This window comes from Clupea harengus, chromosome 7 (assembly GCF_900700415.2).
Source record: "Clupea harengus chromosome 7, Ch_v2.0.2, whole genome shotgun sequence".
Taxonomy (NCBI): domain Eukaryota; kingdom Metazoa; phylum Chordata; class Actinopteri; order Clupeiformes; family Clupeidae; genus Clupea; species Clupea harengus.
Window position 1 is genome coordinate 5,563,701 of NC_045158.1, and position 16,229 is coordinate 5,579,929.

At 42.3% G+C, this 16,229-nt stretch overlaps 1 protein-coding gene across 13 annotated transcripts in view; it reads left to right on the plus strand.

The window, feature by feature from the left end:
* The first annotated feature begins 5,430 nt into the window (after nt 1–5,430).
* The window catches only part of trpm3 (transient receptor potential cation channel, subfamily M, member 3), a 90,033-nt gene continuing 79,234 nt past the window's right edge, over nt 5,431–16,229 (plus strand). For 6 of the 13 annotated variants that reach the window (XM_031570261.2, XM_031570262.2, XM_031570264.2 and 3 more), the window contains exon 1: nt 5,509–6,047. In XM_031570261.2, coding sequence (XP_031426121.1) covers nt 5,928–6,047 — 120 coding nt within the window. In that variant the 5' untranslated portion in view covers nt 5,509–5,927. Of the gene's footprint in view, nt 6,048–16,229 lie in introns of all 13 variants that reach the window. The other 7 variants (XM_031570270.2, XM_031570271.2, XM_031570265.2 and 4 more) reach the window with 5 other exon arrangements.

Below are 16,229 nucleotides of genomic sequence, written 5' to 3' on the forward strand. Positions count from 1 at the left end.
TACAACAATCCTCCATAAGAGCTGACTCCATGAGAACTGACACACACACTCACTAACGATCAAAACCCTGAAGCCCTGATATATAACCTGGCAAACACACATCTAGAAAAATGAAAAGGTTAGGCCCACAAAAATAGAAAAGGAAAAAATAGACTTGCTGAAATGAGTCACTTTTTTCTGATTTATAAGGCACCACGTTGACCAAAGTGAAAAATGTCTTTTTCAAAGCAATTGTCCCTTATGCACACAGTGTCATGCAGAGAGCGGAAGGTGGGAATTGGTTTCATATTCACGCTTGTCACTTTCAACATCTGAAGTGTTAGCAATCTGAAAGACAATGAAGTGTGACAGCAAGCTTCTACCTTGGCCTCTGTAAAGCCTTTGCCTGGCCAGATGTTGCTTAGTTTCAATGGTATAATTATTCAACCCACTAAACATTCTTAGACCCGATCTGTAGTATTTTAAACAGGCCGAACAGAGCTTTTACCTACTGGCATCTTTTTCAAACCAATCGAGATTCCACATGAAGTTCCCAACCTCCATCATTCAGATATAGCCTATAGGCCGAATATTTGTTTAACCACACCCCTGACTGATAGCTTAAGGCCTTATAAAAGCCAAGAGGGTTATAAATAGACCAAATGAAGGTTTGTGTGTGGTATCCAAGTAGCCTATAGCCTAACAGCAAATACCTGTCTGTTGTTATGGGGGAAGTAAGTGTGATGATTTAAGATTAAATTAAAACAAAACAAGGAAGCCAAATAATGAATCAAGCCACGAATGAATGAATAACTCAATGAGCAACAGCTGAATCCACTGACTCCTACTTTCAGACGTTTATTTTTTGGATTCCGGGGCACAGTACTTGTCTACCATTATGACACTACAGCCCTTCTTACTTATTAATTATTTGAACTCCAGCTGACAGACTGGGACTCCACTGAACTTGTTCCTGCCAATATGTCCCCTATATGGTTTATGACATCACCACTGCATCTCTATTGGTGCCCCTAACGACCTTTTGGGATTGAAATCATCTCTCTACACAAGATGACTGGCAAACCACTGCCTTAATGCACCACAAACACAAGTTAAAGGTTAAGTCTTGCACAGTTTGTTATATAAATGGGCATATTTTGGTTAAATATTTCTGTTATTCACCTGAACATGGCAGCTGTGTTACGAATGTTTTCAATTTAACACAAACCAAAGACACACACTCTCACACTGGCATGCCCATTTTATAGGGCCACAGTGCTGTTATAGAGTCACAATCCTGCAAGGTAAATTGAGGAACAGTGAACCATCTGCCCCGTTCAATCTTGTGTGGCTCAGGTGGTCCATTATGGTCATGCCTGGATCTGATATAGTTACTAGTTTCAGTGCCACCAGTGTCCTGCAGTGATATCAACTGCAATGCACATTTCAATTAAACAAAAATCATTGTTATAACACAGTAGTAATCATTATATATGTATGAGGACGATAGAAGACATTTATTTTTTGATGTTTTATGCATATTTGTCATGTTGATTTAATCATACGATGGAAGAGGTCCCTTCCCTTTTGGTCTATTTGTATATTTGTCTGTTCCTACATGTTATCATGTATATAAAAAAAAAATATTATTAAATGCATTGCCTTCCACAATACCACATAGCTGGCTGGCTCAGGCATATCATAATTGGACATTAAAAAAAAAAAAGAAAAAGTTGCTTAGTTGCACCTAATTAGTGATGTTTACAGGTGTCTGTGCAAAACAGGATGTTTTCCCTTGTGGGTTTATTCTAAAAATGCCACAATTACTTAGAAGTGTCATCACAAATAATAAGATGTTATATACAAGATGGTTTGTGTGGGAAGGAAGGTGGAGTTTTGATTCTGGTAAAGGTTCCAGTTGGCAGAGCTAGTTCCAGTGTTGGTGCTGGTGAGAACAAGTATGCAGTGTGATAGTAATATTTTTATACCATATATTTGGAGACTCAGTCTGAGATAGGATCAGTTCAGGAAACAGGTTTAATCTTGTACAATAGCGCGAACCAATGGAGACAGACCGAAGTTCACTCATACAGAGCTCAACCTAAGAATCTTCTAATCAGCCATTGCAACATTTCAGTTATATGCACTCTGAGTATAAGGGGTGTCACCCAGTATTAATGAGGCCCTGGAGACACGAGTCTCTGAACCATTTGCCACGCAGAGGAAATGTTGGTCAAGAGCTCCAGCTGAGCATTAAGATCTCAGAGACTTGTATTCACAGGCCAAAGGCCATCAAGGACAAGTGAGAAACCCACACCTCCCCCAGGTCAATCTCTCTCGCTAACAGAACATTCAACCAGAAATGCTTACATTCTAGCCCAATTCCAAATAAAAGCACAATTACAACTAGATATAAGATGCATTGAATTATTGACTATGGTATATCATTATTAACTCTGAACCTTAAATTCTGATTCCTTCAAGTGGTAGCCAAACGTTAGTGGTTATAATGGCAGCACTGGAAATATCAGCAGTACCGAGAGTAGTTAGATAATAGATAGTAATAAAAGCTTAAGTAGTTTTAAATAACTGAAAAATGATGGTTGTGTATGCCTCCTCCTTTTCCTCTAATGTTGCAGACCACAGGGTAGGCGCTAATTGCAAAGACAAATTACAGTGCTCCTGCGCTCCTAACGCTTGTTCTGCATCAGAGCATTGCCATCTAGTGTCCAAGGGGTGTAACACAGGAACTCTACACACAAATTCAGGTTCAGCATGTTAAAGAGAGACAGAGAGAGAGAGAGAGAGAGTGAGAGAGGTTGATAATAAGAGTAGATGTAGAGGAGAAGGCATAAAGGAGAGGTGGATGCGGATGTGGATGTTGTCTGTGGGCCTAATGAAATGTAACTGTCAGCTTAGAGAAAATGCCCAAAGTGCAGGACCATGCCTGGGGCTATGGGGCCCACCATGAGAAAGACGGTGGTGCTCAGAGTGTCAATAGCCTCTCCAGCCTACAATAGGCTGAGAGAAAATAAAATATTTATTTGGTCACGCACAACTGAAATGCACTTGTAAAATGTATTTATGGATGGCTAGTTTAAAAAAAAAGAAAAAGAAGATTTATCTTTTTACAATTTGAAACGTAAGTCTGAATATGGAGCTTATTCTGTATCTGCGTCAGGTCTTCACACACTTGTCCAAGGATGGAGATGAAGGGCCCAGGTTGATGGCATGATTGTACTGAATTTGACGGGTGTCAGTTGACATGATCTTATTCACTCAAAAACAGACAAGTTATGGGAGAGGGAGGCGGAGAGGGTTCAGGTAGGGGTGGCCTAGACGAGATGTTATTTTCTGCCATTATTTTTTTCACATTCTGGCAACAAGGGAAATCTTATCAGAGATATAACGCATTTGGATAAATGGCTATATATGATCCTTTCATTGGCACGATTTATTTGCTTTGTGCCAGTTGAGATTCCTCTGGATATTATCACATATTCCTTTATCATAAGAGTATTGCACACAGTGCAACCATTATATTGCTTTTGCATTGATCCAAAAACTGTTGTTCTCTATAGAGCGTATTGCAGATAACAATGCATACTGAGTTGTCTCTTCGTATATGTTAACATATGCATGTGTTTGTGTGTGTGTGTGTATGGGTTTGTGTAGGAGTGTGTGTGTGTGCGTGTGTGTGTGTGCGTGTGTGTGCGTGCGTGCGTGCGTGCGTGCGTGCGTGCGTGCGTGCGTGCGAGGCTATGGAGTGTAGTGAGCCATGTGAATAAATGAATAGTGATTAGGTTGGCTGTCCGCACACATTTCTTGAGGGGTGGCAGGACGTGTCAAGCTCCTGTCACTGTTTATTCAATGATTCCCAGAACCCTGCAAAGGACTTCCCTTTGCCTCTGTGGGGAGACCAGAGGGATATGTGTTAAGGCTATTAGTCTGACACAACCTTACAATTACATTCCCAAGAGAGAAATAACAGCACCTTTCACACATTTTTTCACACACACACACACACACACACACACACACTAATTTCCACTAGGTTTAACTCTGGGGAACCTTATCAACAACAGTATTTAAAGACATTGCAAGTTTTAGGGGATTTGCTCTGAAGACAGCCTCCATGCTGAGGGGCGTTGGGGTGTATTTAATCATGTGAAGGGAAAGAGGAACCTCTCTCTCATACCTGCACATTAAAATGGGCTCCAGGGGAGACGGCAGCATAAACAGACGTTGCCATGGCTACGCACGTCCCTGCCCCCGGATTCGCCCGGCCCACCGCACATCAGAAGGCATTCACTTATGCGACGTTCGGGGGGAGGAGGAGGAGGAGGGGTGCGGAGAAAGAGAGAGAGAGAGAGGGAGAGAGAGAGAGAGAGAAATGGAGCTTGCGGTTTCACACACGCTGCAGTTAGCATTCCTCGCTGCGCTACCTTTATGTCCGCACATTTCCATGCGCCATGTGATGCGATGCGATGTGTGCCGACTTAACATGATTGCCAGGTTTCCATCCCAGAGTGTAATCTACTGGGAGCGTGCCCCATATATCTGAGTGGCAGGGAGCCTTCCTTTCCCTCTCTTCCACACGCAGGATTTCTTCCGGCCATTTATCTCTGCACCGATTGGATCTGGAAAAAAATCCCCTCCTCTCTCCTTACACATCTGCCCCACTTCAATAGGGCTCCGCTGTGCTGACAAGTTTCGAGGATTTTAATGGTCCAGTTTTAAAAGCGTTTTACATGAATAATAAAGCATTTAATGTCCAAGTAAAAGCTTTAGATTTATGTTTTTTTCATTCCTCACCATGTTCCAAAGAATAATCTTCAAAGTCTCACTTTGAAGTAATTTAAGGATGCCTTAAATAATAAATGACTGAGGGGAATGGAGAAATTCTGCATATAGGGATGTGCTAAGTGATGTCTCAGAGAAATTCTGCATTTGAAATATATATTTATTTTTACACATGAAATAAAATGTCATTATTTCAGATTTCTCCGTATCTCTGCTTTTCTATGCTGCTCACATCAATTGTCATTTGATTAAGTATGCTAAAGCTTCCATATATCCTTTACAAAAATCTGTCCTGAAAGTCATCCTCTTTGTCTTTCACCTAAAACATCCTCATCCTCTCTCTTAATATTGTAATCCTGTGCTCTTCCTCCCCCTTCTTTTTCAGTGCATCTCCAAACCCTTTCCACATCTCTCAGTCTTAACAAAAAGATCCATCCCTTAGTCTCTCACAGAAGTTATATCATTTTCCTATCATTCATCTCCTATCCCACTCCTATCCTATCCCTGCTTTGAGCTTCCCCTGAGCATATGCACTGTGTGTCTGAGTGTGTGTGTGCGTGTCACTCACCTCTCTCTCTCCTTCTCTTTCCCCTCTCCCACCCCCCCTGTTCTTGAAGACAGTACTCGCTGCTTTAGAGCACACAGCTGCTCCCGTCCCTCTGGTGGAGTGGTGGTGTGTGTGAGTGTGTGTGTGCGCGCTTCTCTCTGCTCAGCTCAGCTCTGCTCTGCTCTGCTTTGCTCCTCTTTTCTCCTCTCCTCTCCTCTCATCTCATCTCCTCTCCATCCCTTGCTCTCTCCGCTTTTCCTGTGCGCTCCTCTCTCGCTCGTTCGGAAACGTATGATCCGGGTCACCTCTGGCAGAATTGGGTCTGCCTGGCTGCTGGAGGAGGAGGTCGGACTGGATGCTCTGGGCAGCGTCTCGTGCCTCGTGGATCCGCGGGGAGGGGAGGGGAGGGTCAGGAAAGAGGGGAGGGGGTTTAGGTGAGGGCACGGCGGTGGGGAGCTTGGAGGTGGCGGAGCGGAGGCGGTGGAAGCAACAGCAGTGGTGGTGATGACGGTGGCGGTACTGGAGTGGTGCTAGCGGGACATGATTCATGACTTGAGCCGGATTTGGCTGGAGACCCCCATCCCATCCGCTGGCCCCCATGTGGGGCCCTTTTGCGGACGGTGGGGCGGCGAACCAGCAGGACGCCCCTCGCCCACTCAACTGGACCATCAGGAAACTGTGCCAGTCAGCCTTCCTACCCTCTGTGCGACTGCTTAAGGTATGAAACAGGTGCATGGGGCTATATGACTCAATGACAAGGAGGCAAAGTTGGGTTTTCTGTGTTTTTTTTTGTCCCAAAGGCTGTCCTTCAGCCTAAGACAGAGACATGAAATGGAATGAACCTTAGTTGGTGACATGTGAGTCTTCTCACCCTGAGGTGACATTGGAAGGAATGAATATTCATCCTTGAGACACAAATTGAGGTTTGCTGCTGGTTGCTTTTGATCTCTGTTTGAGTGATGTTACTGTATGCGATCCTCACAGGTGCTTATGGTATATGTGTGAGAGTGCAGAGGTTCTTCTGCATTGGTCTGATTGTTACAGCTTGCTCCCTGGGTGTCTTTAGGAGATTTAGAGACTAATTCAATTTGTATTGATTTTTTTCACCAAGCTTGGAGTACATTTAGATTAGAAATGGGCTCCCTATATATTAGATGTCTGCATTAGATATCTCTGTGTGGCTGTGAAGAACCAGCTCTTTTGATGTATTCCATAATGATGGAGACTCAAAGCTGTTTGATAACTGGCTGTTCCAGAAGCCTTTTCTGCTGAGGATCAATGTGAATGCATGCCTTCAGTTCAGAGAACATAAATACAGCTTCACACTAATGTCTTATCATAATAAATGGCCTCTTAGTGTAGCCTGTATTATTTTTGGTCTTACCTGTGCAAAACTGTATCTATACATGTGATTGATATGCTGGGGAGTTGTGTTGATTGAAAGGTCAACCTTGCAAAACTGTGTTACACAAAGCTTTGGTGCTACTATCATTATTCACACAGGGATCTCGTCTGTCATACTGCAATTAGGAAGGTCAGTAAATCACTTTCCTGAATTTCCAGTGGGAGCTTGCACTGCCTCTGGTGTCCTCTGGCAGATATGGTGAAGGTCATAAGCATGACCTTTCCTAAAGAACTCTCTGGATTAAATGGAATATGATGAGGACGATGGGACATGTTCCTTAATGGAGCATTTGCACTTTATTCTTGTGATCCTTCTTCACCAGACAACAATATCCAACAGTTATATTTGCTCAAGTGGGTAAAATGGCAAAAAGAAGGGGCAGGTCAACTGGGTGACTCATTGGTACAGAATCGATACTGTTGATTGATGATGTCTCTCGTGGGAATACACAGTAGGGTGTATTAGCATGATTGCCTGGCATGAATATGAAGGGAGAAGAGCCAGTATGGAGGAAGGAATGTGTCTCTCTCGTGTAGCAGTTCCATGACTAATGCTGTCTCTGTTCTTACAGCAGGTCTGTTTTATGCCTGTTTAGAAATGAATGTCAAAGCCTGGTGTGTTTGAGTAAAGACTCCTCTATCTCCTGCTGATACCTAAATAAAGGATCTCACTTGCAGTGAATTGACATCTGGTGTACTGTTAGGACCTCTCTACTGAGCAGCACAGCAGTGTCAAATCATCTAACTGTGTTGATCATAGAGCCAACAGATGTGAGGTGGCTCCTTTTCTTTGGGGGAAAAAAAGGAACTGCACGTCAGACTTTGAGGTATGCAATGGGAGGATAGTGTTCCCATCAGCAATGAAACTGTATTAGGCATTATCTTTCATTTCTGCATGACAAAAGCTACCCTGGCATTACATGAGGTCACCCTGGTCACTCTGTGCTTCTGGTTTCCTTCTGGCTCTTCTTATCCACTCTGCAACTGAGCCACAGTGAGAAAGGAAAGAGATGGAGGGAGGGAGAGAGAGAGAGAGAGAGAGAGAGAGAGAGAGAGAGAGAAAGAAAGTGGGGGGTGTTAATCCAAGCTGAATTGTGGTGCCCCGCGGAGTTGGGGTGTGTGTAAAAAAAAAAATGCAATCTTCTGCTCACACAACGCCTTCCAGCTTGGAGATCACAGAACACGGAGCAATGAAAAATGTATAGCTCTGGAGAGACACATACGTACTTCCAAATCTGCTAAAAATACCTTGCCATCGTCTGCATCAACACTGCTGTGTTCTTCGAAGAAGCCTCCTGTATTACAAATCTCTTCTGGCGCTGATCTGACTTTCTTTTGCATCAGCTATTTTTCCTGTCAAGTGAGCCGTCTGCTATACTTGTGAGAACAGAAGAAGGGTGTTTTAGGTGTCTGATTGTAGCTACAGGCATATTTAATCACTCCAATTTTTGGATGTATTGCTAAAATAACAATATTTCATTCAATAACAGAGGCGAAACTGACCTTACATTTTTAAGGATAGCTCACATGGTTATTAACAGTTATAAGCACATTTTGCCCCTTAGTTATAACCATTTTATTACAAGGCTGTTGCATGTGAACCACACCTGTGTATTTCAGGGCATCTAAAATAGTTTCTGTTTCACAATGACCTCCTTTACAGGGAGTGTGAGTATTATGTAAGAATCAGGTTCTCAGAGTGCATCCTGTTTGGCCTGAGGTTTACGCTTCAAGTAGCTTGTGATCTACAGTGCCTACCAACATCACCAGTCACTGCTTGAGTCCACACATTTACATTGTGGTCACGTTCTGTCATTTTTTCCCTGCTTGATTGTATCTCTGGTCAATAAATACTCTCTACTGACAGAATTCAGTCAGGAAATACCAAGTATTCAATAACCATGGGTGCATATGATTTTTGTGCTTGTTGGTTGTGATTAAATATATAGATTATCGCAGGGTTCTTTCGACACAGTGGAACTGTCTACAGAATGTCTATTCATTTGGCAGACTGAGATCTATTTATGGAATCAATGACTGTCAATGATTGTAGGACAGGCTGACATTTATAGAACAGAGAGGGGGTCATTTCAGGTGTGTTGCTGAAAAAGAATCGAAGCCAGTCATGTAGGCTTTTCAGCTATTGTGCTTCAAAGGTATACTGATGTCATGACTGCACATTGCTAATGACTGGCACTGTTGAATCTATAGCTCATAGTGGGCAGAATGCCTTGCTGAGAGGTCACTTAGAAATCAATAGACCTCTGGCCACATGTATAATTAGAGTTAAATCTAGGATCTTGGAATTGGTTTGGCTCTCTACGTGGCCTGTGATCGAAGAAATGCACTTGGTAAGCGTATATGCTCTATATAAATAGCTTTTTTTTAAACCAAGGGTTTCCATTTTGCAAAGGAATTTATTTCAGCAGTGTTACAGTGATTATTCTATTGCTAGAATATAGAATTATATGAATCAATTTTAATGTTATGCATTATTAGGTTATTCTTCTGAGAGGTTAGCTAAACGTCCTCCACCTTCCTCATCCTCACCTGTCCTATTTCTCCTCACCTCACCAGCGCCCACACTCTATTTTCGTCTCTCCCACATTTCACCCTTCTTAACTCTTGCCTGCCAAATCTCCCTCTCACTCTGTCACATGACCAGGTTGAAAGTATGTTAATAAACTCAGCTCTGTAGTGGAGATAGAGCGGACATGTTGAGAAATGGACCAATTTGAGGTGTGCGTTTAGTGGCTACCTGCCTTGGGAGACAGGTTTCAGCTGTTTCCCCAGAGGTGATTAGCACACAAACCTGTTGGGAGATGTTCAAATACATGATAAGACTGTAGAAAACATATAGCCACCCCAAACACGCACACTCACCACCTCTGGAGTAGTTCTGAGTGCTTAATGCTTGCGTTTAGTTCCTCATTAGTCACGTCAATTAATGCTGTGATGTGCACAAAATGATGATTAAACCACTGAGTTGCAAACAAGTTGCTTCCTGACAGAACCTTTGATTCAGCGCTCGGCTCAGTTGATCTGCATTTTCAGTTCTCTTTTGCGCTCCCTACACACAAGCTGTTCTCTTCAAGGTAACCAAACAGTGAGACACAGGGATATTCTGTGTGCCTGGTTTAGTTTTTTTTACCCAACTTGAACAGTAACGGAATGTCTGGGACTTTCCTTTTTCAAATTTCACTTCACCACATTTGTCATTGCACCACACTTCATTTTATATTTGCATGGAGGTTAACGTGTTTCTAAAACATCTCTACTTCTTGACACTCATCACGCTTCAGTCCCCATACTCCTTTGCATCCATAGGGACAAAGAGCGGTGAAACCTCCTGAGGTGCATCGCGACATTGAGAAGGACATTTAGTATAATTTTGTATTGGACACACACTCCTTTCCCTCAGCCTCACTACTCAAATGCTCTCTGTAATCCTATTGTTAGGGAGGTGTGTGTGTGTGGGGGGGTTAGGGTTGGGATAGTGCAAGGCCCCACAGTTGGGATATTCATTTCTACATTTGATGCGTTTGCTTCCCTGTCAATTGAACGCTTCAATATTTGATGAGATGAAGACGAGGCTGCTGAGTCCCAACACTCCTCCTCGTCCGCCTCCTTTTCTCCCCACATGGATAGGTCCCAGGGTGCCTCTCATCAGCTCTGTTGTCAGAGCCCGCGGTGTGACAGCACGAGAAAGAACTGCTGGTTCCAACTGTTTGGTTCCAATTTGAATTACTTAACCCTCATTGAAGCATTGAAGCATTAAAGTATTTAAGTGCAGTGAACCATACTGTGTCACAATGACTAACAATGTGCTTACAAACAGGGCTTGAGGTTAGAATTACAGTTAGGCTCATCTAACTATAGGCGTATACAATTATTTTTCTTCAGTTTACATTTTTTCAATCCAGCATTTCGAAATTAACTCACCTTTTTTTCACATGCCAGGATATTTTTGATCCAATACAGTGCATCCATTCAGTGTGTATACATATTGTATTTAATATTCAATATACAGCATAAAAACATTTAACATTTGGGTTTTCCCATGGTTTACATTGTTATAGTGTGCAGCAAGGGTTAGTGTTGTGCCTCGTGCTCAGGTCCAGCCTGCTGTTGGATGTGGCATGCTTTACCGCTTGAGAAGCTCTGGGTGACTCACATCTTCACACATTCAACGTTGAGGACGAATGGCTTTAATGTTTCCTGAGGTGTGGGTCACGGCTCCCACCTAGCTTGATCACACAATTTGCAATCAAAGCTGTGAGACTGTGATGTGTGGATAAACAACCCAAAGGCTACCTGGAGGCTTCGTTTCAAAGCCTGACTGAGCATGTCTCAATCAAAGGGTTCACGATTAGACTAAGTGGCCATCACAGATAGTGTCTTTCGATTGTGACGTTTAAGGATTTTCATTAACACTTTACTTTAAACCCAGTAACCATCAAGCATTATAAGCACATTTATAAATGTTTATAAAGTAATGCATCATAGCAACAGACATAAGTCTATATAACTGATTGATTGCACTCATAAAGGGTTATAATATTGCCCTACACAACATTTGTTATGAAAGCTTGGAGTCACATAAGGTCAAATGATATGGTTCTGATACTTCAAGCTGTAAGAGCTCACACTATAACATTGTAACGCTTTATGAGTGCAGTCATTACTATGTATACATTTGTATATAGACTTATGTACAAAATGTCTTATGTCTCAAGACAATTTACAAAAGCCCAGGCTTGAACATGATGCTTATAGTCTGTAAGCTGTAACCTTAGTTCATTTTCACAATTTAATTCATCTCATATTGTCAGCTGTCGTAATGTGTAAATTCAGGCGAAGCTATGGTAACAGGTCTACCCTCCATCAGTGCCTCCCTCTGGCTGCTGTCGGATCAAACAGAGAAAATAAGGGGCTTCCCACCAATCTTCTGAGACAGAGCTTTAATCAACCCTGAAAACCTTTTTTATTGAAAGCTCATTCCAATTAGTTATCTGTAATCAATGGGCTGCCCTTTGCCCATTGAATTGGCATTCACACAGCCAGTAGAAGTCAGCAGCACTTTAAATACTCAAAGCTCAAACTAGAGTGAAGGATGGGCTCTAGATATCCCCGCTTACTAGCATGCTTTAAGTGTGGGTATTTATCTAAATAATTAGTACACGGTATTATTTAGTTTCCTAACTACATCTTTCTTACTTCCTACATCCCACCCTCCTTCTCTCACACCCACTTCCACCTCCACCGTTTTTCCATCTTTCCTTCATCTGTCACACACACACAAACACACACAAGCACGTGCTCACACACACACACACACACATGCAAGTGCTCGCACAGATACACACACACACAAGCACGTGCTCGCACACAGACGCACACATGCACGTGTGCACACACACACAAACACACACATGCACGTTCGTGCACACACACAAACGAAACACACATTTACAAGATAATAGACTCTCCCAAGCTATTAGCAGTCATTTGCATGCTCTCAAATTGCAGTGCACACAGGAGGGTTTTCTTCTCATGGACAGTAATAATGTCTCTTCAACCTCAACTTCCTGTTATAAGTGTGTTCTCTAGTCCACTGGAAACATCCTTTGGGGGTCATTTGCCCATCGCTTGTAATGTTTCTGACTGCCACAGATGTAGCTGAAGTGAACTGAAGTCCTCCCGTGCCACGTGCCAGAGATGGGAATTTCTCTGAAATCGCACTGCTTTACTGAAGAGTCATTACAGACTGATTTAACTCTTTTAAGCCTTTGAAGTATACTAGTAATAGGCTTCACTCTGTCTTGAATGAGCTGTGTAAAACACTCTGAATGGCCGTGTCGTACACTTCCTCCTTGGGATTTGTAGGAAAAAATGAAATCGTTCACTCCATTCCTGTCATTTGGCTTTAGTAAATGGGACCCAATCATGCATATCATCCGTCTGTTGCTAGTGTTTGAAATGCTCTGTCAGCAAAGGATAAAATGGCATCCAACCTGCTCCCACCCACATCAAGTGTGTGTGTGTGTGTGTCTGTATCTGTGTGTGTTTGACTGTGTGTGTATGTGTGTGTTCGTGTGTGTCTGTATCTGTGTGTGTGTGTCCGTGTGTGTCTGTATCTGTGTGTGTTTCAGTGTGTGTGTGTGTGTGTGTGTGTGTGTGTGTGTGTGTGTGTTTGTGTGTGTGTGTGTGTGTGTGTGTGTGTGTATTTGTGTGTGTGTGTTTGAGTGTGTGTGTTCAAGTGTCTGTGTGCAAGAGAAATATGACTGTGGGGACCTATTGGAGTCTGCTTGGCATGATTTGTGCAAGGGCGCTAGATGAGATGTGTGGACGTGGGAGGTGGAGGTGAGCAGTATGAAATGTGGAGCTATTTCCAGTGTCTACCCCACCCCCACTCCACCCACTCTCCCCCCAGGCATACGTACACAGGGCAGTGTGAAGATACACAAGCAATGGATAGCACAAGAACCCCACGTGTGAACAGATCTGCTTAGGGTCCTAGTAAGCAATTTAAGAGAGTCTGTAGCGATCAATAATGTTCTCTTATTCACGACTTGTTCTGACCTGGAAACTAAATTAACGAGTGGTCCAGACCTGTCTTGTGCACCACATACAAGTTTTTTTTTTTTTGCTTTCCAAAGCCAAATAAAACGTACTCTATAACCAATGGGTTAGAGGTCACTTCATTAGACATTTCTGAAGGACAGTTTTTGCTGGGATACATCAGTGAAACTTAACAGCCGTGACCAGATTGAAGTCCTGTGCTTTGATAGCAACGTGAACCCTGTTTTATACTGCTAACATGATATAACTAAGAAACTGTTAATATTGTCATTGTCTATGACCTTCTGCCATGGCAGTCATGCACTCCCTCGCTTCGACTAGATGTGGCGTTAATTATCATTTTACATCTTATAGAATCTTTGTATGTTAAGACTGACACACACGGTCATATCACATCATATTGCCCTGGGGAAGCTGTGTGTATACAAGGCAAACATCGCATCGTAAAACTATTCAAATAAAAACAGCTGCTGCAGGCGTAATTTAATCATGACCTATGTTTAGTTTGCAGGACTGCATGTCCATAGCCAGTTCATGGATATGCACAGGCGTACTACATAAGTGTAGTCTTTATACCAGTACAGAAGTGTTTTTATTATGGATCTGTTATAATGCAAAATCTCAAAAGTAAATAAAACCTTATCTCAAAAATGAGTAGCGGGGAGACAGGCAAATAGAGGCTTTTGGTAGGTTTGCCTGACTCCTCATTCAGTTGACAGACAACTCAGGTCGTTGCTGCTGCTGTGTGTCTCTCTCTCTCTCTCTCTCTCTCTCTCTTTATGTGTGTGTGGTAAAAAATAAAGGCTTTTTATTTTCTAATGCTTCCCTGAATGCCAATTCAGAGAGGTAAAAGTTATTTGATGCGGAGAAGAATGTGTTTGCCAAGGCTGTGCACATACAGTGCATGCAGCAACATAATGCGGAGCAGCACACAAGGATTATTTTTCACAAAATCACCCGCTGCAATGCATTCTCTTCTCTGTTGTTAAAGTACAAGCACTTTGGACGTATTTCAAAGAGCATACATTGAGAAGTCAATAACAGCTGGAAGCTCCAACATCAACCATGTATGCTCGTTCAGTAGCTGCGGAAAAAGACAGTCCCTGAATTTCTCCTTATCCAACGCCCTACCCCCCCCCCCCACCACCCCACCCCCACCCCCATCAGAAGAGAGTATTTTGCTCTGTCAGGGGAAAGACAGAGAGAGAGAGAGAGAGAGAGAGAAAAAAAAGCAATTAAACATCCTGGCAAATTATCACTCGACGCGAAAAGTAACTTTGGGATGGAGTCAATCCCCAGATTAATTATCTCAGAGCACAGGCATGGAAACCTGTCAGCCGGCCATGTTAGCAAGAAATACAAGTACCCTACACACCAGCCGTCTCTCTCTCTCCCATCCCTGATACAGAGCTCTCATTGTAATACATCAGAGTCGTTGCCTGGGGTTCACAAATCAAGATGCAATATTCATGAGAGGAGCAGAGGGATGCAAGAGCAGACAAATGGATGATATCAATGAGCTATTGCAGCTATCACTGTTAGCGCAGCATGGCATTCATCATGGCCGCCTTGTGGTTTAGCATAGATGAGAAATTCTTCAAGGGTATTCTGATTAGATAGGTGCTGGATTTTGTCATGAGATTCTTCATTGGATTAAAATATGTTTTAACCTGCAGAATTTGTACCACAACGGAAACAAGCTTTTTTGGAATCTTTATTCTTTATTTCCAAACTGTGTGCTAGAAGAATAATAACCTCTAACTCTAATTTATACATGTATAAATTACTGTTATAAAACAGACAGCAGTGGGCTTTTCCACAAACACAGATTCAAAATATCCAACCAACCTCATCATTTAAAGTAAGAAATTACTTGAACTTCACTTACACCCTCAGCTATTCCATTTGCGGATGCTAATGCTAACCATTTCAAGCCAACGTGGTGAAACCAAAATCTTCAAACATCAACGGTTTTGTAATACCTACAACACAATGATGCCACTTGTTTATATTGTGAGATCATTCTTTTTTTTACTTTTATTTTACCAAGCCTTATAAAAGGCTATTTACCAAAGATAAATGTGTTTACACAGCAGACACACTTCATCTGGTACAACATTTCATAAGGACAGATCAACCACACAGGAGATGACTAACGAATTACAAAGAGAATACACAAATATGCCCACTGGTCAATTTTGGACCCATTGCCCCCTAGTGGGTAAACAAATAAACATTTAACAATCTCCTCTTCCTGTCCCGTACATAGTTCACCTTGCACATCACATCATGTCACACATGACATACTAATTGTTGTAAATAAAACCTACACTTGAAGTTTTTAACGGACTCTCACCCTTTGGTCGTATTTAAACTAATCTCATCCTATATTTATGCAAAAGACTAAACTAGATTTAAGTCACCCTTTTTACCACCTGGTTGCATATGATAGAAAGGATAATAGTATTCATTTAAAAAGAAAAACATTTATAGCATTCTTTTTAGTCTTTTAGATTCAAGGGTAGGAGAGTACTGGCTGAGGTTACAGCAGGGGTATAATTTGCGGCTTTGGTAAATTGGTGAGAATCACTGAATTAATTTCAACAACAACAAGCAGACTGGCATGTCCAGGCAACTGTCTTTCCCAAGAGTTCCTAAGCAGGCATGTGGTCCTATAAATCTCCACAGGGTTTGATTTATTTTTACTGCTTTTAGCACCATAGGCCTCTTTATCCTCCACACAGAACGAGGCACACAGGTGGGGGTTTATCGAGACTTTAATCTTCAAACAGTCAAGGATTCTTCAAACAAAGGTTCCCAAAGGTACTCACACTAAAACCACCAAAGCTGAGGTCAAACCCATTGTATAACCACTTGGTGTCTTTCTAAAAATCCACTTGTAAGTCCTGGCTGA